The 24,185-nt window shown below is 51.4% G+C and overlaps 5 protein-coding genes across 5 annotated transcripts; 3 read left to right on the forward strand and 2 right to left on the reverse strand.

Annotated features, from left to right (window-relative positions):
• Positions 1-6,673: 6,673 nt before the first annotated feature.
• POX_a01598 (uncharacterized protein) lies at positions 6,674-6,862 on the forward strand (the record flags this gene model as incomplete). Its single annotated transcript, XM_050110524.1, has 1 exon — positions 6,674-6,862. One exon carries the CDS (start codon positions 6,674-6,676, stop codon positions 6,860-6,862), a length of 189 nt encoding a protein of 62 aa, XP_049974292.1.
• A 6,247-nt stretch (positions 6,863-13,109) lies between these two features.
• POX_a01599 (uncharacterized protein) lies at positions 13,110-14,299 on the forward strand (the record flags this gene model as incomplete). Its single annotated transcript, XM_050110525.1, has 3 exons — positions 13,110-13,567; positions 13,630-14,096; positions 14,181-14,299. The coding sequence occupies 3 exons, from the start codon at positions 13,110-13,112 to the stop codon at positions 14,297-14,299; spliced, it is 1,044 nt and encodes a 347-aa protein (XP_049974293.1).
• A 2,065-nt stretch (positions 14,300-16,364) lies between these two features.
• Positions 16,365-17,701, reverse strand: POX_a01600 (uncharacterized protein; the record flags this gene model as incomplete). Its single annotated transcript, XM_050110526.1, has 2 exons — positions 16,365-16,424; positions 16,499-17,701. 2 exons carry the CDS (start codon positions 17,699-17,701, stop codon positions 16,365-16,367), a joined length of 1,263 nt encoding a protein of 420 aa, XP_049974294.1.
• A 492-nt stretch (positions 17,702-18,193) lies between these two features.
• On the forward strand, positions 18,194-20,554 carry POX_a01601 (uncharacterized protein; the record flags this gene model as incomplete). Its single annotated transcript, XM_050110527.1, has 4 exons — positions 18,194-18,265; positions 18,338-18,533; positions 18,666-18,994; positions 19,061-20,554. The coding sequence occupies 4 exons, from the start codon at positions 18,194-18,196 to the stop codon at positions 20,552-20,554; spliced, it is 2,091 nt and encodes a 696-aa protein (XP_049974295.1).
• Positions 20,555-20,680: 126 nt separating this feature from the next.
• On the reverse strand, positions 20,681-23,999 carry POX_a01602 (uncharacterized protein; the record flags this gene model as incomplete). Its single annotated transcript, XM_050110528.1, has 6 exons — positions 20,681-21,161; positions 21,227-21,943; positions 22,006-22,552; positions 22,606-22,692; positions 22,746-23,096; positions 23,153-23,999. The coding sequence occupies 6 exons, from the start codon at positions 23,997-23,999 to the stop codon at positions 20,681-20,683; spliced, it is 3,030 nt and encodes a 1,009-aa protein (XP_049974296.1).
• Between the last annotated feature and the right edge of the window lie 186 nt (positions 24,000-24,185).

The following is a 24,185-nucleotide window of genomic DNA, read 5'->3' on the forward strand; positions in this document are numbered from 1 at the left end:
TATGTGAAAAGACCAAGGGCAAAATATTGACTTTTGCGCTATCCTTTTTTTTTTGACATGCGACGGGTGTCTGTCATGGCTGTCCAGTCGATCCAGTCACTAATCCATTCAAGGCTTTCTAAACGACCCTTTGAAGGGTGGATTTTGATGTCGTGATTTTTAGTTTGAGCGTGGCGTTTCCTTTTTGTCTTTTTTTTTGTTTTTTTTCCCCCTTCGTTTTATTATTTGAGTTCTGCCTTTTTGGGGAGGGAGAGAGAGAAAACCGGGGGGGGGGGGGATTCTTATCATGTACTGTAGTTTTTCTTTTCTTTTTTCTTGTTTTCTTTTTACTCTTCGGTCTGGGCGGTTGTCTTTACCCATTCATGATATTCATCTGGGTCTCCACCGCTCCCGTGCGAACATCAAGCTTAGGCCTTTTCTGTCGAGTGTGGGGCTTGATCAGGACCAAAAAAGTTTGCTACCACAGGACCGACCGGATCCCTTGAAAAGGGAAGGATTAAAAAAAAAAGAAAAAAACCCCAAGGGAAAGAAACACACACCGTCGAACCCCTGGTACATTTTAGTACTGTAGTCCTCCAAGCACCGTCCAGTTCATCGGGCTACATACCACGTATAGATTATAGATCTCGGTAAGTATTCAAGATAGATTATCCCTCTCCCTCCAAACCAACAAAATAGGACAGCACGCATGTATAGATATGAATCCATCAGCAACCATCTGATTTTGATCTACAGATAGCTACTAGCTAGTGCCTTGTCATGGATCGACCCCCTTTTTGGGGGGGGTGGATGTGTGTGTGTGTGTGTGGATGGGTGGATGTGTGCTTTTTTCTTTTTTTCTTTTTTCTTTCCCCCCATTCGTTTCTTTTTCCCTTTTCGTCAACACTAGTTTCATGTATGCCTATCCGGCTCACTCCGGGCCTGGCGAAGGATCTTGGCTGATGGGATCTTCTTTGTTTTTGTTTTTTTTTTTTTTCAACGGTTCAAAAGTGAGACATACGTGTCATGGTTCATTTTCATCTTCTGTTCACCACCCACCCTCCCCTTGCCTTTGAAGGGTTCGTTCCTGCAGTACAGGATTAGGTAGTGCCGTACATCAAGGAATCCATTTGATCCATCCGGTGCAGATGGTCGATGGTGGGTGTGGGTGCTGATTTGGAGGTCCATTGGGACTAGACTGGACTGGACCCGGACGATGGTCTGGGAGCTCTAGGCACTTCCAAGGTTTCCAAGGTAGGAATAGGAATATCAACATGCTTTGGCTTCAAGTGGTCTGGCGTGTTGTTCGGTGCCCGGGGAACTTGGAAATGTATGCACAAAGGATTTAGGTAGGTTCTGGGATCGGTTCTACATATTGACGATGGGCTGATGAGGGTCCTTTGAAAAGTTCAAACCTTCATGGTCCAGTGACTGGATCTTTTTACAGAAATTGAAGTCCCCATCTCGATTGCACGTGATCGAGGGTCGGGTCCTGACAGTGTGTACCCTTGGTGACAGCGCAGCCAAGGTAAACCCCAACTATCGAGCGATGGGTTCACGGGCTCGACTAATCAAGTCTGGTGGATCATTGATCTGATGAGGTTCCCATCCGTCTGTTTTAGTCCAAGAGTGCCGGGTCCAACATCATGGCAGAGGTCAGGAGTGATGTACATGGTAGACTACTACGTATAAGACTGCTCCCGTATATATCTCCGTCCGTCGATACTATAAACCAACAAAACTAGAACATCGATAGCCACAGCACTGCACCAGTCCTATCTGATCAATGCATGTACTGTATATACTACATGGGATGATCCCAGCGACTCATCCAATTTCAGTCCTGTTAACACAAAGGCGGTACCGAGTACAGTGCCCTCCCACCTCGATATCAACCTCCACGGGAGGATACCATACACACGTACACTCGCACTGGGAGGACACCAAAAAACAAAGCAACAACAAAGAACCATTCCTCCAGTTGATAGGGCGCTGCCCCGTCTCCGCTATGAATACAACCTTACCAAGACAGTGAAAACTTCCTCCTCCCCTAACCCCCCCCTTTTTTTTTTTTTTTTTTTTTTTTTTGCTTCGTCTTTCTCCCCCTTCCCTCTTTTCTGGGGTGATGGGAGTTGACTCTGTAAAGACCATTTTGGAAATCCCACGAGACTAAGGGGAGAACAATGCCAGAAAGCAACGGTAGAGTCCGTAGTGAATGCCGCCCGGGGGAGGGGATCTTGGCGGGAGTGGATCCCCAAGAAAGGGTCCGTCGAAAGAGGAGAGGGACAGCGAGAGGGGAGGAGGAGCCCGCACCGGTACTGGACTCGGACACACGCGTGGATCAAGTCATGTACTGCACTGGTGGTATCAAACTAGGTTGGATTGTATGCCTCTCAAGTTTGGCCATCTGTCGTGGATGGGACCAAGCTAGAACGGGAGCGTGGCTGGTGGAAAGGCTTCCTACAGTATTAGAGTCATGAAGTTGGTGGCTCTCCGGTTCAAACGCGTTGGCCCCATACACTGAGGGGCTCGAATGGACTCCCTTTTGATCATCTGATCCAGTCTTTGTCCCCCTCAAACCGTGACCCAGGAGCAATCACCAATCACCCACAATATACTTCTTCAGGTTCCTAGGGGGAGAGGGAGTTCGAGTTCGAAAGACACATGGGTCTGAAACAGTCTCCACCGTTCAAAAAAAAGGTCCCTTTTGGAAAGCCCCATAATTCACGGACGTTTGTCGGGATGATCGGAGGATCACCTCTTTGACTTGCTCGTGGTTCTACCGTGTTCACTGGCTTGTCAAGTCGGCAAGGACCTTGGGGGAAACCGCTCATGGTGTTCAAAGTCGAGACATACGTTCGTGCACAGCGCACTATTGGACATGGGACCCGTCAGACGGGGCAGGAGTCCAGTGCAGGGAGACGATGGCAAATCAACGCCCCTCTGAGCATGGGGGGGGGGGGGGAGGGGGGGGGGCACCTGAGCCAGAGCGTCTTGTCCAATCCACGTCCCTTGGAAGGAGAGTTGTAAACGACAAGGTAGAGACCCAGTAGCGGTTCTGTGTTGTTGACGTACACAGGTCCGGAAATCCCCCTCGCTGGACTTGACGATGGATTACAGTGAGAGAGAGAGAGAGACAGAGAAAGTGGGAGGATTCTCCAAGACTGGGCGCCTGGCTCACGGGCGCACTTCCGGCTTCGCGGATGTGCGTCTACATGTCCAGTCACCGACCACCTGTGAATGTGGTCGTCCGCTCGTCCGCTCCAGACTGGTTTTTGAAGCATCAGAGCCTGATCTCGAAAGGGGATCGGGGGGCAGAGAGGTCGATCCGAGGACATGGAAACGAAATTTAATCTTCGTCAGAGTCGTGGGTCTCTCGCGTGGCTATTCACCGGTGATCACGCTCCTGTTGATTCTGACCTCGCCGTGATCATGGTGATGGATAGGTTACAATTCCTGGAACGCCACCTTTGGCCGCTTGGTTCATGGTACGGGTCCACAGCAACATTGGACACCTCTATTGCGCCCAGCTTGATGATGATGGAAGGGGGGTTCAACTGCCGGAGAATAAAGGGGGGGGGATCCCCCAGGGCCCGTGACCCTGGGAGCAGTTCAGCTCCGCCGACCAATCAAAAGAGGCTCATTCCGCGACGCACGCGATTTGTGGGTTGGGGATCGACCGATTTTCACTGAGAAGCATGGACCCGAAAAGACAGCTTGACCTGACTTGGAGTTGGGGCATGAGAGTTGAGGAGTTATAGGATGAGGGACAGGTGGACGACCAGATGGACTCCGGTCATGGTCTGACCCACCAAGTCCTCGTGATATGCATCTGAATCGTGTAGAGTCCTGAATTTTCAGTCGACAGACTCAAACTCTGATTCAAAAGAACTCGAGTTTGGTGACCACGATAGTGAGACCCTAGGTCGACTGATAGCTAGGTCAGAGCGAGAGAGAAAGAGAGAGATAGCGTGAGTGAGCAAGCAACCTTTGGCAGGACCCAAGGGGAAAAGCCAAGACGAGCGGACCACTGACCAAGAAAAAAAGTCCCGTCTCCTGCAGATCCACGGATAGCACCGAGCACATATTCCATATTGGGTGTCATCTCGCCGGTTCCGTGGGTTCCAGAGCCCACCGTTTCCGAATCTGTGGGTTTCTCTGTGGAAATTGCCAGCTAGTGATGACTACTGATGTTTGGGTCCTTTGCGTGATTGCCAAACACCCTCTCGTGATCCAAGATCCAGGGGCCCATGGTGTCGAAGTGGAGATGCGGAGAGATGCAATGGCGATCGATCGTTCAGCGACGGAGAATGTCCGTGTGGAAGGTTTGGCGGGAGACTCAGGCGGCCCCGGTGGTATGTGTGTGTGTGGACCTTGACGCTAGTCATTTCTCTAGTACACTCTGCCAGCATGTCATGGTGCACCCTGATGGTCAATTGAAATGAAGATGGGGACACCATGAATCCCCGCCACTCCATCCGTCTCGGTGCCAAAAGAAAAAAAGGGGATCCTTGTGAAGGCTGACTCAGTGCTGCGTGTGCTCTGCTTGCAGTGCACCTGGTCCTGACTCGCACTCGAGGGCAACGAGTGTATAGTTAAAGTTTGCCCTCCGTCAGGACGGCGGGGGCAGGCAGCAGTTTGCCATCTACGGTGGCGGCGGCTTGCTTAGGTAAATTCCAAATTCTTCCTCTCTAGACCTTCTCCTGCGAGCCTCTGCACAGAGGCTCCAGACGCCTTGGGATGCCAAAATATCGAGCAGAAGTGGAGCCATCCTCCCGTTCTTCAAACACCTTTCTCAATTCGTGTTCTTGTTCATTGATAGACCCCCATCGAGGAAACTACCATGCTGTCCAGCAGAATGCGAACGGGTGCGTAAAGGACGCATCTCATTTCCACTGGTCGACTTTGTCCCCACTGAGGCGTGTTTAGGTTCATGATCACGGGATTCAAGCGTTTTTTCTCCCCGGAGCTCAGTGCCATCGTCCAGCACTGCAAACGGCAAGCTCTAAACCCCCTTCCCTGGAAAGAGGATCAAATCAAAAGGCGTTTGAGAAGAGGAAAAGGGGGGCTGGCCACGTAGCGGTCGATCGTTACCCACCGGCCCAGTCTTCGTCATTCAATAGTCTTCCCGAAAAAGAACATGTGGCGGCGGATCCAAGCGCCGCGACGGGCGGGTTTGAATGGTTTCAGGTTTTTTTTTTTAAAGTTAGGGAAACGGGGGATTCACCACTAGTGAGGATCTTTCTCACTAGAGTCGACAATCATTGACTGTCTAGTCCTCTCTCGGAATCAGACCTGGATGTCCGAGAAGCTTGGCGCTTTGGATGAAAGACCATCGGTGCGGAGAACGCGAGAAACGTAAAGAAGGGGGGGGGGGGGGAATAAAGTACAAAAAAAAGAAAAGGGATCACCCTACAGGATGCACACTGGGCTGAATTGGGCCCGCCGTCAGACGGCACAGGGAAGAACGCTATTCCCCTTTTTACCTCTAAAAAGGGATGATGGGAGAATAATTTTTTTTTTGAAATTTAACGTTGAAGAGAGAGAGAGAGAAAAGAAGAAAAAAAAGATCCACTTGCTGGTGTCCTGGATAGGGAATGAGACTCGAGTCTCTCAATGTGACTAGCGTTCACTAATTGTCCTTTCGTGGGTCATGATGGATGTCCCTGACTTGAACGACAGCGAGATCTTGTTCGAGAACTCCTTTGGAACCAAACACTCGGGATCATTGATACCAGATTTCATTGCCATGTGCCCTGATCATGATCTTCGGGGATCTGACAGATGGGGATCGGGGACCTTGGCTGAAGGTCCAAGCCCGGCAGGCTCACTTGGCCCCGTCAGTCTCTCGTGTGGAGAGCGGGACCGGTAGGTCGGTTTGGGGTCAATATGATCCTGTTGCGCACCGTCGACCGACTCGACACGAGCCCTTTCCTGTCCTACTACACTCCTGGACGTCTGGGGATTTGGATCTTGGGTGTGGACGTGACATCTCTGCAGCCACGGCCCCTGGGAACAGCCCTCCCCCCCCCAATTGATGCTTCACATTGTGTGCTACAACCTGCAGTCGGGCCCAGTGTGCATATGTACTTATACTCTCTCTGTTGGCCCGAGAGAGCCGCACCGACAGCGAGATACCAGGCGACGGCTAGGCGGCACAATCGCTACTCAATTTTGGCCCAACCGATACCTTGGGCTCCAGCATCCACCAGAGATTCCATCCCAATGGACCCAATAGACTTGATGGATGCGGTCAGGTGGAAGTGTAAAGGGAAATCAGGTACAAACGGGCCAAGGGGAATATCCCACTTGGAGCAATCTTCCTGGGGTAAAAGGTTGCGCACAGCGCACGACGGTATGAGCCGTGCTGACCACGAACCGTTCATTTCAATTGCAGATCATCCTCCGTTCTGGGAGATGAATCAATAGATGGTGGGCGGATCCCCATCGAGAAACCCCTGACGCCCCCATCTGATATGTCGATCTCGAAGAGCGCGTGCAGTTCAATCTGCCGCGCTTTATTGCAGGAGCCGCATCACTTGAGGGAACGGACCCTTTTCAACGTGGTATTTCCATATATTGATCAAATCATCCTGGGCTTTCTCTTTTCCCCCCTCTGCAGGTCTTGAACTTTTGCCAAGTGGTACCTCTATTGATTGCAGAACGGGGAGTAGTAGAGAGAGTGGTAAACAAAATGGTCCGCGCTCCAATGGTCGGCCATCTTGATCGTGGATGTCCCCCATATTTGTGGTGCCCGGTCCAATCCGACCAGCCCACCGTGGCGCGGGCGGAGACACACTGGGCGCCTGTCAACTACAAGAAGAACAAAGCATGGCGGGCTCCATCTGTGGAGATGGCCATACTGGGTATAGTGGAAGGTTAGTGATCCACCTTGGCATAAGTTTAGGCAGTTGACTGCGAGGGGGCGCTCTGACTTTTCTTTTTGTTTTGGGTTTTTTCTTTAAGCGTACCACAACCAGATAGAGTTGATCATGGTTCATCTATCAGTCTTTGTATCCATCTCAAGTCGCTTGAAGGTTCTCCTTTGGCAAGACAACACTCCCACGACGGGGGCAGGTTCTCTCCTGTCCAGTCCACTGGGTTGTCGTGGTGGATACCCTCAACTATTCACGAGTTCTTCGCAATCGTCCGGGCGGGGAGAGAAGCACCGATGAGGCAGGGCGCGCATGGTTCTCTATTTTCGCTTTGCTTCGATAGATCTGATCTGGCTTAAACGTGAATCATGGTTGGAAGAGTGCCCAAAAAAAGAGATGAACCTGAAAAACCTGGATCTTTCATATTACGCCAGAGTTCCATCAAAATCCCTTTTCTCGACAGACCGCATTGCTCGAGTCCTTTGACGCGGCTCGGCAATGTGTCGGCCAATGATGCCGGACTAGCCTTCCCAATACACCGGATCGGTGGACAAGGATCTCTCTCACCTTTGGGATCCTTTTTGCTCTCTACTATCGGATCGAAGTCCCATCCTCACACACCTCAGTACTCAGGACCTAGTAGTCACATGCTTCCCGCGTAGGAAGAACTTACTTCACGGGCTATCGATGAGAATGGGCCATTTTTTCAAGACGGCAAAAAATATTGAGTTTGGAAGAAATTCTGCCAATTTTCTTTCCCGCCCCCCCCCTCTCTCCTTATCCTGCTTTCTCAAACTATAGAGCGATGCAGCCGCAACAGCCCGTCGCTCCGGACTACTTTGTATCCCTCGTGTCGCACGTGCAAAACTCGGCATCGCATCGAGCCCGCGTCGACTCACGAGTTCCAGCCTGGAACCGATTGTGTGAACAGGATGCTTTGGACCAACGTTGACTTTTGACCCTCTGGACTTGGTCTGAGAGATTTGGAAGGCTCCTTCCTGCGCCCCGTGCTCCTGATGCTGATGCCATGCCGATGGGAAGTGGAGCGCGGCTCGTAGTACAGTACAAGGGTTTCTGATACAGTCACGATTATTGCAACTCAGAGCCCAGTGGGATGGAGGCTTTGACAGCGTAGTGATATTGGATGCAGAGGCTCAGGCGTGGGACACTGGGTACCGCAAAGGATGCACTTATCGGCGGCAGAGTGTCTGATCCTATAGAGAACGCCGTCGTCATCATGCACATTTTTGGTCTCCAGGACCCTCAGCCTGGCGGGGGTTGGGGAATTCCTCACGACTGCGGCAGTCCGTCATGGACATCCCGTCATCTTGTGTGTAGAGAGAACTGCTCTCGGAGCATATCTCATCGAATGTCGTCAATCATCACGATACTGGCTCAAAGAGGGTACTGGTGAGTGACCTTTGGGGGGAATGGTTCGAGACGAGATGATATCATCTGCTCACAACCTTCTTGTTCAATTGGAAGGGGGCAGCCAATGCAAGGTGGTTTAAGCCCAACGACATCATTGAGGACCCTGACGGGAAACGCTGATTGGTGCAACGGTCTGATGAATAAAAGATCCATCCTGCTTGAAGTGGTTCCAGTCGGCAGTCCACTGGTTGCAGTCTCCACCCCATTGACCCGTCCGGGTAATGTCCCTACGAGGTGCTCCAGGTGTGAGTGGAGCCTGAGGATGGGGAGTCGCTTTTGGACGGTGACTCAGCGACTCGGTGACCACTGCAGGACGACGGTAGCACGCTGGTTAGCTTAGCGCTCACGGCCCACCCGCGCTGCGGCCATAGGGGACGGATGCCAAGACGATGGTCCATTCTTCTCTCTGAGGTGCCTCCAGCGACGCGTATGATCCCCATCTGTCTTTTTCCTCTTTGTTTTTCCGAACCCTCCTTGAGGAGGGGGGGGGGGGGGGTGCGGACCATCACCCACTGCGGTACCTGCCGCCTCCTTCTTCCCGATCTGGTATTTCTCTTCTCCTCGGATTGTCAAGCCCGTCGCCTCACGCGCTAAACCATCTATGGCCCGTGTCAATGGACTTTTTAAGCTCCCTGTGTCGACTGAAGCCCACTGGATCGACCATGGCTGAGGTGCGTCAAAATGAATCGTCACTCATTTGTTGAACCCCCCCCCCCCCATCATCACGGGGCTCAGAGATGATTCATGCTGGCCCCTTCCTGGACCACCTGACATGGTCTTCTTGACTCGGTTTGCCTAGACCATTTTGCCCATAAACGGTTTCCCATATTCCCCCTTTATCAATGGAGGGGGACAGTTTCCTTTACTCGTCTTTGTGGTTCGCGGATGAGACGTGATGCAGGACGATAGACTATGGGTACGTGTAGAGGTTGTGGCTTCCTTCTGGGATTGAATTTTCTTCTCCACCTACCTCAGGGCTCGCTCTCCAAAGATTATTTTTTTTTTTCGCCTCTTGGTCCATACAGGAATGAGGTGAGTCCCGACAGTTGGGGGAAGGTTTGGGATCGGACGCCAATAAGAACCGGCATGAGGCGGTCTCCGCCGCCCCTCCTCTCCTCTCGTCTCTAATTGGGATGCAAGGATGTACCTGTGTAACCCCCTCCTCCCAGACACACCAGCAGGGAGCCAGCCTTGGTGTGAAGCTTAGTTTTGCTTTATTACCACAAGCTGGTCGAATCAACAATGCGAACATGGCCAGCTATGAAAGAGGGGGTGAATTTCTATCGGTGGATGAGTGTCCCGAGTGTCAAAAAGAGCAGATCCCTCGCAGTGAATCACGTATCACCCGTCGTCTTAGAACAAAGTATATCGTCCCCCCCCTCCCAATCTGGTAATCTCGTGCTATGTTTGTGTTTGGTTCTTCATCCCTCTCGATTATGTGGGATCGCCAGAAGTCCCCTCCTAGACGGGGGCTTGCAAGCCTATCCTTTTTGGAATTCTGCAGTCTATGGAGTTGTATATTTTGACATCCCGCCGAGTCAACAATTTTTTTATTATATTTCAAAAAGGGGGGGGGGGGGGGGTTGATGTTCCCCGCCGTGCTGAAACGCGCTGTCTAAATTCACCAAACTTTAGTCGCTGGGTTGACTCTACCTTATCCCGACTCATCGAGTCTACCAACAGACTTTGTTGCGCTGTTGCTTTCCCTTTGTGCGATGGACCCGGTCCGGTCGCCTGGTGGGAGTCACGGCGAGTGGTGGTTGAGCTAGCCCTGAACAGGAATAGTTGGGTTTCAAAGGGGATTTGATTTGGGCTCCTTTGCGGATTGTCGGCATCCATGTCTTTCCAAAGGCTCCTCCCATATCTTCTTCTTGGGGTTGCAGCGAACTGTAGGCTGCTCGTTCGAGACTAGTGACAATCCTAACACGGCACAGCTAAGCCAATCATAAAGGATGCCTTGCGCCAGTCGGTGCTGGACACATTCTCCCTTCTCCACCGCCCGGTCACGGGGAAGGGGATGTTCGCTTTTCCGGGGCTCCCCAAAGATGCAAACACTCAGCGGCCACATCCCAATGCCTGCGCACCCCAAAGTTGACCCAGTACCTCTTCTACACTGAGAGGTGCTGGTTGCTGTACCAAGCCCAAGTTTTTGGAGCCCTACCTCTGGCTCCTCTTACCCCCTGTAAGCCCATCACTTTGTCACCCGTCGCCCGTAGAGGGTCGCAAGCCCCCCGCCCCCCCCCCCCCCCATGAAGCCACCAGCAGCACGGTCACGACTCGCGGCACATTGAATTCCACCACTGGGGGGGGAGACGGATCCGCCGCCAACGGCCAGCCAAACCTGCCAGACTCTCAACGGTCTCCAAATCCACTTACTACAACAACCACCACCTGTATCATCATCATCACCACCACTACCATGCGATTTCAATCATGCATCCTCCAGCCAACCATATGAGTTCCTTCAGAGGACGATATGAAAGTTCACCGGGCCAACTTACGGGTTGAACTTTTGGACGTATGCTGGTCTCATGACAGAAGTGGTCCCCCTATACATCCCGTCCCTGTCCACGTCTTTGATGGACCTCAAATTATGTAATGGTTCATTCTTTCGATGAATATTCTTGTCACGCCCTGGGTAGTTCCCATATGCAGACCAAAATCCTGGAGGCGGACTGTCTCTAACACTCTCCAGGGTTGACCCAGTATTTCAAATAGTAGTTCAGCTATCCGCCTGTAGAATCCCCATCTAGCTTCTTACGTTTTCTTTCTCTTGATCTCTCCCGCTCTCTCAGAGTGCGAGACAGATAACCACAAAAAAGAGGGCGCCAAAAGGGCAGCCAGGAGCGAGGGCGGATTTCTTGGGAGGGTGAATGGGTTTCCAGCGCCTGCCGAGTCACGCTACGACGATTCTGGTCAAGATGGAGTGTGGTGGTGTGGGTGTGACTGGACTGGGGGGTCGCATTCTTGCTGCCGCGTCAAAGTGAATCTCAACTGTACAGTTCCAACCTTCCATTCCTCACGGGGGGAGGGGGGCATAGTACAAGATTGGACCCAAGTGGTACCCTCCATTCTGTACCAATTATAGACAAAAAAGGCATCCACTTACGCAGCTTGAGCACTATCGAGTCTCTCGTGGTTCAGCATTTTTTCCTTCAGTCGGACACCATCCGTGGCGACAAATCATGTCTACTCCTCTATTGAGAACGCGGCCTCTACACCATGAGATCTGAAATACCGATCCAACGATGGCCCAGGACTATCTGGTCATCCCCCCCTCCTTCTCCCCCGGTAGATGATTTCTATTCGTGGCCATGAGCCAAGTAGTTTATTTGGATTTAGCATGAGATCGTCAATCTCTCCGGCTCAAAGTCCATCACACACAGTGCACATCCCGAGCCAAGGGTCCGAGCCAGCGCGATCCATTCGCGTGGTTCAGAAGTACGAGTCTAGAAGAACTTCACATATATCCAGGCCCTTTGGATCTCCCCAGAACCTCGACGGGGGCCTTCAGCAATGGCGATTCATGCACGAGGTCTCCAACCACGCAGAAAGGAACGGATCCTTTGGTCTCCAAGCACCAGGCATCATGATTATAGTTGCCCTCGAATGTCGGGCGACAGAAGGTGAGAAGGGTGTCAGTGAGACCCATCATTTTCTCCAGAGGCTTCGAAAATGGGAAATGCACATCCTGAGAAATCAGGGTACTTCCAACCCGACTGCAGGACGAAACAAAAACAAAAAAAAAAAAGGGAAACAAAAATGACGGGGATAACCGGAAATCCAAAAAAGAAAGAAATTCCAAAAGGACTGAGGAAAGGGAAAAAGAAATAGGAAAAAGAAATTCACCAGAAAGAATAGTGCCCTTTCTCTTCTTCTCCCCTCCCGTCCGAAAAAGAAAGTTACCTCAGCGGGAAAAAGAAGAGCTTAAAATCTGGCTTTTCTTCCCAAAGAGGAAACGTGCGATGGAGAAGGAAGCCGTCTGAAATTACTTTGACCCGCAGGTATTTTGGCCCGCGGTAATAGCGTTTTCTGAGGATCTGCGACCTCCGACGGCACGTCGTCAGTGGCACAACCCTTGGTGGGATTCGACTTGGGACTCTCATTTTCACCTGTGGTCCATCATTATTGATCTCATTATTTCTTTTTTTGGTGGCTGCGTCCACTTTTTGCTTTTTTGTTTTTATTTTCTTTTTCCCTTCCTGTTCTTTTTTTTTTTCCCTATTCTTTTCATTTTTCCTCTTTACTTTTCCACTTTCGGTCATTTCCCTCACTTTCTCTTTTTCTTTTTAGTCAATTTATTTTTTATTTTTCATTCCCTCTCCCTCTTTCTCATGTCCCTTTACGTGGGTGGATTCTCCACTGATGTTAGAACTGCCTGAGGAGTCCAGTCGACCGAGTTGGAGACGTGCGGCACACATCTATGCCCTGGATACCCTTCCCTTCTTAAGCTTCGCCGATCCCCGTTCCCCGGACTCATCTTTCTCTCTATCACTGTGAACAACTCTTCAATTCTCATTACCTGTCTTGGGTACATTAGGACTGATCTTCGCACATCTTTCATCCCTTCTCCCATCTTCCAATACCTCCGGATCTACGCACTGCGGTCTTCCTGTCTTCCACTTCCCACCTGGGTCTCGTGTTTGCAGATCAACACCAGCCGATCATTCAACCCATCTTTCCAATCTTCCACCAGTCTGGACAAGTCACCGTGCCGTCTTCCTCAAACGATAGGAATAACGCACGTTATCTGTGATCCTTGCTTCTTGGTGAATCTGTTCGCCACCTGATATATTTGAACTTCACGCTCGCCATTTCCCCCAAATGACGATGGTAATGGAGAACCAAAACCGCCCTTATGGCGGCATGAGCTTCGACAATGTCTACCATCACAATCCGCCCCAATTCACAGACCCGTGGGCGACTGCACACACCTCAGCTCATTCGACACCCCCCGTGTATGCGACCTCCATGGGCAACAGTGCCAGCATTCCTGTCATCAAGCAAGAGGATGTCGCTCGCTCCGCCGCCATGTCCATGTCCTACGCCAACATTCCCGTCTCTGCGCCCTCCATGGTACCCAGCAGCAACTATGCCACCTCCGGCTACAGTGCAGAGGTGATGGGGATGCAACATGAGGTTCCTCGAACGGGCTACGAGCAGGCCCCCGCCTATACTACCGCGCCTGCCATGAGCAGCTACGCGCAAGCCAGCTATGCTCCCGCTGCGTATGCTCCCATCCACGCCACTTCACCGACGGATATTCGTCGCATTTCGCATTCGTGAGTGATTCCTTCATTGCAAACTCTGGGAAATTTGGCGCTGACAGAGATATTCTCTCTAGTGATCGTCTCGCTTCATCGGCTTCCGCGCCAACTTTTGGAGACGCCCTTGATGCCAGTCGCGGGATGGTGGCTCTCAGCCAGGATCTGACCCCTCGCAATATCTACGGCCCTCGCGGCGCACGCAGCTCAACGGACGCCTACGGGTTCCCTACCAATCACTCATCTACCTCCTCCATCTCGTCCGGCAGCACATACCCCTACTACAGCGCTTCCGTCGGCTCCGTGGATTCATCAGTGACCGACTACAGCTCGACCACATCCGAGTCCTACGAGTCGCGCACCCTTCCTCGCCCGACCAGCCTACTGGCCGGCAGCGCTCCCCCGGGGCCTCAGTCCATGATGAGCCAATTCAGCTCCAAGATGCCCTCCAACACACAAAAGAAGCACAAGTGCAAGGTCTGCGACAAGCGGTTCACTCGACCTTCTTCCCTTCAAACGCATATGTACAGTCACACTGGTGAAAAGCGTAAGTCAACCCAGCTCTTCGTCTCCCCGAGCCGAGGAAAATCGCCGATCGCGAGTGAGCAATGGCTAATTTGTTCTCCTGTAGCATTTGCTTGTGACGTGGAGGGATGCGGGCGACACTTCTCAGTCGTCTCCAATCTGCGCCGACACAAGAAGGTGCACAAGGGTGAGAAGGAGGGTGGATCGCCCGACGACGATGAGTAAATGCCGTTTCGGTTGATTTCGAAATGGCTCACTCAGTCCTTGTCAGGGCATATCCTTTCCTCACCCTGTGCACGAGTTCCCTTTTCAACATGTGTTCTTCATTCTGCGCGTCCAACAAACGCTCTGGCGCCAGATTTTTTGATACCCACCTTTTTTTAAGCTTCGTTTTCACTTTCCTCTTGTCGAGTCCACCAGTCCTTGTGCGACCGGCACACTCGCTGTCGTCGTGTCTGAGGATGTCTTACTGTACAACATCTTCTATTCTTCCCCCGTTCCATCTTTGTGCGTTCGGCGACTACCATCTCCGGAAGCCGAACGATGAGTTCCACCAAAATAAGGGAGGGGACTTCGAAATATGCCATCTGGGACATATGCTGGGTTGGTTTCGAGTCCTTGTCGGGCTTTTGGCCCTTCAGGCAACTCACGCAGGGTCTTGCTCTTTGTGTGAGGCAAACCACACCATTTCCCACAGTGTTCAAATTTCGTGTGTCTTGCTTTTCACTTTTTGACCTTCTCTTTCCTTTTTCTTCCTGTTATGACCATAGAGGTGCCGGCTGGTTTTGTGTCCCCTGGCCATGATGTTTGTCTTCCATTATCCCGTCATTTCTTTCCACTTTTTTTTTTCTTGTTTTCCCCCCCTCTACCCCAGTGCCCTGCACATTCTTCTGCGCCCCCTATTCTTTTCTCATTCGCTCGCTAGACTCGGGGAGTCTCCTGTACTTGTTTACCTAACCTTGATACCATTGAGCCTGTGATGATTTGATGCGTTGTTGTGGATATCCTCTTGTCTCCGTCCCCCTTCGATTCGGGGCTTTCTTTTCTTTTTCCTCCCCCTCTTCATTACTTTGTGTTGATTATAGCCTAATACTCTCTATCTTGCATATAATCTGCATCAACGAGATGAATTATGGAAAAAAACTTCAAATATCAAGAAACAAAAACCCCCTTTCCTTCCTCCCTACCTCGTAACCAAGTTCTTTGACTTAATTCTCCATCCCTGCCCCCTCCAACGTCCACGCGGTTGTTCAGACCACCCGTTGCATCAAGCCCCCCCCCCCCCCCCCAAAGCAAAGACTCCAAAGTACTTCCCAAACAGAGACCCCCCTGGAAAACAAAGAAAGTACCCAAGTCCCAGCGCAGAGATGAATCGCGCAGCATCAGGCAAACAAATCCCTCTAATCTCACCACCCCTTCAAACTTTACTCCTAGCCCCATTCCCTCGGAAGCCTCTAAGAGATCTCGTACTGCCAAAGTCACCTACGGGTTCTCCACCATCGAATGCCTTATTCTTGGGGGTAGACTCGTTCACATTTAGCTGGGTTGTCGGTGGAAACGGAAATCTCTCAATAATTGATATACCACTAAATTGTCTCCTGCAAGATGCAGGTGTAGGGTATGAATGTCATCTGAACCTAGGGACATGTACCAGGATGGTCTATGAGGGATTCTACGGTGTGGATGCTCTGTTATTAGTGGGGGAAGGGGGCGTTTGAAAACTATTCAAGAACAAGTTTCAATAGTGATGGATCTCTCAGAGTCTTCGATCAAGATCGAGCTTTTTTGGAATTTTTAGGGTTTTGGCTGTGAACTTATGCTTAATTCTGGTGATACATGATACGTTTTCGAGTCTTACAAGGACATGGATGCTGGGTATGGGATGGTAGCACAGCGGCTTTGGTTGGCTTGATGGATTGTGGATCGGGCTGTATGTGTAAATGGGTTTCTTTTTCTTTTCATTTTTTTTCATTTACTTTTTACTTTTATTTTGGGAAATGATCGTGGGACGTTTCCATCGTCTCAAATCGGAGAGCTTTTTGAAAAGTCCATGGAGAGGGAAATCTAATGGGGATGATCATTGTCTGGGGATTGGGTAAATGGCAGATTTTTAAAAAAAGGCGAAGCCAAGTGAAGCGTACAAGTCCAGTCTGAGTCTGAAGAGGGCTCCGTTTTCCACCTTCTCTCGCCCAAGAATGACAGACCGGGTCATGCGATAAAAATTAAATAAACGAGCGGGGCAGCACCAGGCGTGTTCCGGCTCCCATACAACTATTGCTTTTCGTCCATCTTAGCGGATTCGATCGAGCTTTGCCCGATTCATGGCGATCTGATCGTCGACATAGTCGCTCTGTGGGGAAGAGTTAGTGACCATACACCTTGATGCAAGACCGGTAATGGGGATAGGGTGGGGGCTTTACGAACCTTGCCTGTGATACGCTCCAGATGTCTGTTCTGCTCGTCCAATTCATGACCGGTGGCCTTGGCCAGACCGTTCAGTCGGCTGGCAGCACCGCTGAGAAGATCCAGATTTTGCTCAATCTCGTCCTCCATGGCTTCATCCTCGCTGTCCGCCTCGAACTGATACTTGGCACGTTCCGTCACGCTCGCCTTTTTGCCCTTGCCTTGCTTGTTGGCCTCTCGGTCAATGTCCCGGAAGACCTTGTCCATGCGTGCGTTGGTCTGGTACGCTTCTGAACGAGTTCCATCGCGGAGGTCGCGCTCTTCGCGATGGGTGTTGAGGACACGTTCGTCCCGCTCTCGTCTGCGCGAAGCACTGGTGAACGGGTTGGACACGTGCACCGCGAACATGCTCTTGTTGAGGGTCTTCAACTCGCGCGCCTTCTCCTGGGCGAGACGTCCCTCGATCGCGGCCATGTCGAGATTCTTCTCCGCTCCGTGAATCATCTCACCCTGAGCGCCAAGCCGGGCCAGTGTCGACCGTCCCGTCTCCTCTGCCATTGCGGCGGCCCGGAGGGCGTTCCGAGTCGATGCCACATCTCCCTGTTTCACGAATTTCATCTCCTGCTTGGTGGCTTGGATCTGCTCTTCCTCCTCCTCTTCGGCCGTCAATTGTCGATCCTGATAAGTGGCCATGCTATATTCATTGCTGCCGCCACCGTAGTTGCCGCCCTGTTCACCGGTCTGGTTGGGCGAATATGGAGGCGGAGCTCCGTTCTGAGTTGATTTTGTACGATCCCTGGCCCCGCCAAAGAGTTCATTCCGTGCAGCATCCGTCGTTCCAGGATCGTTGGGATCGGTGCTGCCTAGTCCTCCATAACCACCCGATCCGTAACGAGAAGCGCCAGCGCCATTGTTGTTACCATTACCGAAGCGGTCGCTACCGTAGCCGCCTTGATTCCCGTACGCGTTCGCCGAGTATTTGTTGTCGGAGGGAATATCGTGGGGGCCTTGCGCGGGGGCGGGGGATTGGCCTCCGCTCTGATAACCGGCCGGCGGGGATGCAACACCGGCTTGGATTTTCGCCTTGGTATAGGGATCGATGTGCGCTGGCTGAGCATACGGATTGGCCGGTTGTGCAGGGCTCTTGTTCTTGGATCGAGAACCGAATAAAGCGCGGCGGCCGGAGTCTTCGCCGTCTTCGCTGGACTTTTTGAAGAGCCCCATGGTGGAGAGTGGTGGAGAGAGGGGTATCGCCTGCGGAATTCGTGAATCGAGCTGGGTACAGCGAGCTAGCAGCGAAGATTCACGACAGAAGGGAAAAAAATGAAAATAATGAAAGAAAGGGCAGTATACCCGGACGTTAGTGTGAGAAGTGTCGAGTGTGAGTAGACAGGAAGAGGAAGAAAGCGTGCCAGCTGGCAAAAGAGAACGAAGCCGACTTGTCGATGGAGAACCGCTTCAGGGGAGCTCTCGGACGGTGGAGGCCGGCCCGTGGTAACGATGTATTCCGAAAACCTCAAATTACACAGCCACTGCAGGCAAGTCGACGGTGAAGGGTGCCGATTGCTTAGGGAGTGTGACAAAACCAAAACCGGCTGACTCAGTCTCAGTGGTGGCGCTAGTCCAAAATCGGAGAAGCTTCGCCCCCCCCCCCCGGCGTGCGTTTTGGTTATTTTTGGATGAAGCTCTGCGTTGCCTGCCACAGCCACTTGAGCAATGGCGCCCCTGGGAGACGCAGACTATTGTAGAGACCAGGCTCGCCGGGCCCTCCTGGCTCTGCTAGAAGGCGTGAGTATTGCAATTGCTCCTGCATTCATGCTTGCTCGTGTGAGAATGTACTCCCGACTGATGCAAAGTTAGGCTCGTGGAAAGAAGAACATCGTCATCAGCCAGGAGCTGGCAGGTCCAGTCGGCTTGATCGTCAAGTTCTCCGAACTTCAACAGTATGGCGTAGACCGAGTCTTTCTGCTGGAGAATGCCAATGTGGACTCGTCGCAGAGTAATGTTGTGTTCTTAGTGCGCGGCGAGAAAGCCCATCATGTGCGGACAGTCGCAGGTAAGCCAGTCTCTCTGTGTTCTTGCTGTGTTGGAGAAAGCGTTGGGACCAGTCCCAAAAGTATCCAAAAGTGGGAATGGGCCAAAAGATGGCCTCATATGTTGCGTGGAACTTCAGGATCACTCTGCGCAGCGGTAGCAATTCCCCACATCAAGTTGAAGCTCATTTATTTGGCGCTCGGTTCCGTGTTTGACTATCTTTGTGCTTCGCCGAAGTGCCATCAGTGTGGGCTGACAGTTCCATCGCCAGAGCAAATCAAGCGTCTTCAAAACAACGGCAATGTGGAACATGAGTTCTCCATCTTCTTCTCTCCCCGGCGTACCTTGGTCGGCAATGCCGTCTTGGAAGAGGCGGGCATTGTCGGTGATGTTAACATTGCTGAATTTCCGCTCCAATTCTTGCCACTTGAACAAGACATCTTGTCACTGGAACTGGATGATGCTTTCGGAGATCTGTACCTGGTACGTCATTCTTTCTGATTGGGGATGGATGCGTTGAGGAATCATTGAAGCTCACGCAACAGGCAGCACAAGGACCCGGGATGTATCTTCCATGCTGCCAAAGCTCTCATGGGCATTCAGCAGAGGCATGGGTACTTTCCTCGCATTATTGGCAAGGGTGACAATGCTCGCCGACTAGCAGACCTGCTCCTTCGAATGCGCAAAGAGGTGGATGCCGAAGAGAGCTCCGGACTTGCTGATTCGCATGCACGAGGTCTTCTGCCAAGTGCCGACACCGAGAGCTTGATCATCATCGATAGAGACGTGGACTTTGGAACCCCACTTCTCACGCAGTTGACCTACGAGGGACTCATTGATGAATATGTTGGCATCAAAAACAATCAGGCCGATGTAGATACGAGTATCGTGGGACAGGCACCCGGTACTCAGGCCCAGGAGTCATCGAAAACTCCGCAGCAAATCAAGCAAGGTCTGAAGCGCAAGATCCAGCTCGATTCCACGGATCAGCTGTTCAGTCAGCTACGAGATGCAAATTTTGCCATTGTCGGCGATCTCCTGAATAAAGTCGCTCGCCGACTCGAGAACCAGTATGAAACTCGGCACACAGCTCAGACCACAACCGAGCTCCGTGAATTCGTCAACAAGTTACCGACTTATCAGTTGGAACACCAGAGTCTTCGTGTGCACACCAACCTGGCCGAGGAAATCATGCGGCTGACCCGAACGGAGACATTCCGGAAGATACTCGAAGTACAACAGAACAACGCCGCTGGCGCGGATCCGACATACCAGCACGAAACCATTGAAGAATTAATCTCCCGCGACATTCCTTTGAAGAGCGTCTTGCGTCTTCTATGTCTCGAATCATGCATGGCTGGTGGGTTCCGCCCGCGTGATCTGGAAAATTTCAAACGACAAGTGGTGCAGGCATATGGTCATCAGCACCTTCTGACCTTTTGGGCACTTGAAAAGATGGAACTTTTGCAGCCTCGTTCCTCTGCAACAGCCATACTTCTACCCACGTCCGGTTCACAAGCTGGCTCAAAGACAAATTACGGATATTTGCGCAAAAATCTCAGACTGGTAATCGAGGAGGTGAGCGAGAAGGAGCCCGATGATATCTCATATGTTTACAGTGGGTTTGCCCCGCTCAGCGTTCGTTTGGTTCAATGCGTGCTCCAGAAACAGTACGTGATCGCATTGGCAAAGGGTGGAACTCCTGCTACATCGATGAATAATGCTGGTCCAGCCCCGCCTGGCTGGCTCGGCTTTGAGGATATTGTGAAAAGCGCTCGAGGGTCAACCTTTAACATTGTACAAAAGGGAGATGACAAGGCCGTTCGAGCTCGACAGACCCTCAGCGGGAATTCGGCCACGAAGACGGTATACGTCTTCTTTCTAGGCGGAATCACTTTCACAGAGATTGCGGCTCTACGATTTATTGCTGCCCAGGAAGCGCCAAAGCGCAAAATCATGATTTGCACCACCGGAATCATCAACGGTGATCGTATGATGGAAGCTGCTATTGAGAAAGGCAGTTTTGCAAATACTACGAAGTAGTCTTTCGTGTCTTGGAATTAGCGGAGCGTTTGTGGTTTTTTCTTTTTTTTTTTGTGGAATATCGTTTTCATCATCATGATACCATTGTTTCCTGACTTCATACATGTAGAGGCATTCAGTGCCTATTTAGTACTTGAACCCGGCATTCACGCCCATCAATCGTCCTTGATATCGCTCGATGACCTCACCTAGACGCACCATCACTCCCGCAGATAATGTTCGCATCTGCTCTTGGGGATCGGTAAAGGTACCAGAATCTGCTTTGACCCTACCTGCGGGTGTACGATCAAAGACTTCAGATGCCCACTCGCGTAGTTCCATCACTCGTGTGGCCTGCTCAGTGACTAGGCGTTCTTCGCCAGTTGAGCCAAACGCCACATTCACGTCCACGACAGCCAGGAAAAGACTGAGCAACGCCGCGGTCACCGTGGGTTCGCTGGCTACCGGAGCCGTGTGTAGCGAAATCAGCAACGACAAAGTCTCGTGCGTGAAAGCCGCAAGTAACGGATTATGTGGACCAGCAGTGGAGAAAATCAAGGAAAGCGTCTGAAGGAAGAGCGTGAGAATGTGCGGTACCATAAAGGGATTGTGCGACGGAGCCGAGGATCTGCAATGATATGGCGTTAGAGTACTTTGAGGAGAAAGAGCAGGAAAGAAGATAGCTTGACGTACGAAGCAAATTGGAGCATCATGCGCTCAAACCGAGCTTGAAGAGGGAAAAAGAAGCCCTGAGCAAGGACAGTGTGCAGATCCTTCACGACGCTCTTCTGGCGCTGGGCCTCACGCTCTTGTCGCTTCTTCTCGACCTCCATACGGGAGGAAAATGTGCGAACCTTGAGTGCATTCGGACCGGTCACGCGGTCAGCAGCATCGGCTGCCAGCGGTTGCAAAGATGTCTTTGCCATCTCTTGCGTGAGAGTAGCGATAGGGGACCGACTAGTGTCCATGAAAACGGCCTCCGAGGCCGGTGATAAACGCTTTGATGGGAACGATGTATCGCCCAAGCTCGGGAGCTTCAGGGCTTTGGCATCGTCTTCGCCATTGCCAGCGATCTCTCGTGCGCCAAGCCCCAATGCTGTCAGTATTGCTGAGCGCTGAACTTGAGATAGGTCACCGTCAAAGAAGATTGCAGCGAACCAGCGACCCATTTTCACCGGCTGTGACACGATGAGAGCTATCATGCTTTGGAGACGTGACTCGTGGAAGGACGAATGGTCCTTGTCATTTTGCAGGCTGACCAGCGTCAACGCCAGCTCCTCCACTTGTTCGGCAAGCTCGGTTCCAAATCCTGCCTTCCGCCGGATTAATGACGGTGCAGATGTAATGGCCAGATGGTAACGTTCCACATTATCAGTATCACGTAGGAACGTAATGAGATCTCGGATGTACCTGAAACACTATTAGAGATCATTTTCCGATAATGTGTGCCCGAGAAATCCGCGAAGACTTACACAGGTGCGCTAGGCTTGTTACGTTGGACCAGCGTTGGATCGTCATCATCATCCTCCATGTCATCGTCTGGCTTCTCGTAGGGAAGCAAGTCACCGTCGCTGCCAATGTCTTCTCCACTGTCGTCAATTTCTTCGATGGTCACAATCTTGCTCGTTTGCGGTTGAATCCGATTTGGCTGTGACCCAGCTTCTTTAGATGTCCGAGCTTCTCGAGTTCTTTGCTTTGTCGTTGAGCTCTCGTGTCTCAATTCTTGAATTGATTCAACAGATCCAACCGCGTCCTGGACCTTTGTCAGGCCCAGATAAGACATGGCCTCGTCGCTCCGCATCTCGTCCAAATCAAACTTCATGGAATTTCCAGGCTTCTCAATGAGCTGGGATATCCCTGTTCCCACTATCATTCCAAGGAAACGAGCCTGAGTCGAGGAGGCTGCTAATCGATTTGATACTGCGTTCAGATAGCCACTCGTACGCCCAATCGCCTGAACGCTCGGCGAATCCAGCCGATTCAATTGTCCCCCCGCAAGCAGAATTATCTGTGCCTGTGCTGTAAAAGTATTAGAAAAACTTTGTCAACATTACTCCGAGGATGAGATTTACCATTCTGAACAACGACAGGGAGGTGCTTGATTGAGAACCGATCGCCAAATTGTTCCAGGCCACGAGAAAGCAAAGATTGAAGCGTGCCTGTAATGCTTGAGGTTAGTTCTGGAACTTCAGGCATTCTTCTAAAAACTCACCCGCGCAATCGTTAAATGTCGAAAGAATAGCCCGGCGAAGGCCGACAGTGTAAATTGAGCCACCTTGTCCTTTTGAAAGCCAGTTCATTATTTGCTCCCGGAGGAAAGGACGATCCATCACAAGCAACTTGCAGAGTGCTGCTACACTGGCAATAATTGGGGATGTCAAGTCAGACATTGCACCTGACTCAGAAGGGTCTTCTGAGAAAAACTTCTTCTGGATATCGCGGAAGATAGCTTCCACTACTGCGACTTGCTCCAACGGTCTTAAGCAATCAATCAGTAAGCCAAGACTTTGCGGAGAGGAATTCTCTACAAGCAGTCTGCTATAGATCTCACGAACAACATGATCTATATCAAAATTAGCTTCCGATGACACAATCGAAACTGGAAGAGGCCGTCCTCACCGGAATATCCGAGACTCAGCGATCGACTGGTAAGAAGAGCTAGCGAAGTCCAGCTGTCGGCGTCATCAATACTCAGACCTGAGGCTAAAATCGCAATATTTGAGCCCAGCCATGATGCATAGCGGGGACCTTCACCAACCCAGGAGCAGCTCGACATGGACTCAGGTAAGTTGACAATTGAGAGAGCTTCTGCTACAGTTGAAAGGATTTTGCCGGCCGCTATCAACGACACGAATTCTCTCCACGCTGCTTGCTGCCGGGTGCGAGCGCCATAAATGGACGAAATATCGATGAATATCCTTTGAATGAACTCGTGTGGCTCAAGCAGAGCAGATAGAACAGACAGGATATCTAGCGTTCTGGGAGAAGTTTTCGCGTTTTTGTCATTTTGACTTTGCACGGACGAGCCGGAGAGGAGGGCGCGAAGCTCAGCAAGAAGGGATCCCACTCCAGCTATACTGTTGAAGCAACGAAGTAGCGCAGCTCGGCCTTTTCCATGACTTGATTTGCTGCCTTTCGCGTTCAGAAGCTGCCAATGATCGGGTACTGTGGTGCTGACCAGGATTTGAAGAATCTGAGCCGTGATTGGACCTGGAATACGGACATCGATTTGAGACACTTTGCGTGATTTGTCGTAAGGATCCAAAGCGGCAAGTATCACGATGAGCTCTTCGCTGTTCGGTTGAGATTTGAGTATCTGAATTACTTGCTCCGGTGGTATGTCTTGGCTCAGATCCGCAGCAGGTTTGATAGGCTCGTCCTTGCAAGCATTGTTTGTTCCAACTGCTACCAACGAAGGCCCAGCATCCCTTTGAACTGACTTGATCGCAGTCAGCAGACCATCCATCTCGAGGCTCTTAAGATTCTATACAGAAACTTGCTGCACCTAGGCGCAAACACCGGACCTTGTATGCGGAATATCACGTGATTGTTGGGTGCCTCTTCATCCCACGCTATGACTGTGCCTCTATCAACCCACAACTCTACTGGGTGTATCGCCATTTCCAAAGGTGTTTTATTTCTAGCTCACAGG

This window comes from Penicillium oxalicum, chromosome I, assembly GCF_001723175.1.
Source record: "Penicillium oxalicum strain HP7-1 chromosome I, whole genome shotgun sequence".
NCBI classification, from domain to species: Eukaryota; Fungi; Ascomycota; class Eurotiomycetes; order Eurotiales; family Aspergillaceae; genus Penicillium; species Penicillium oxalicum.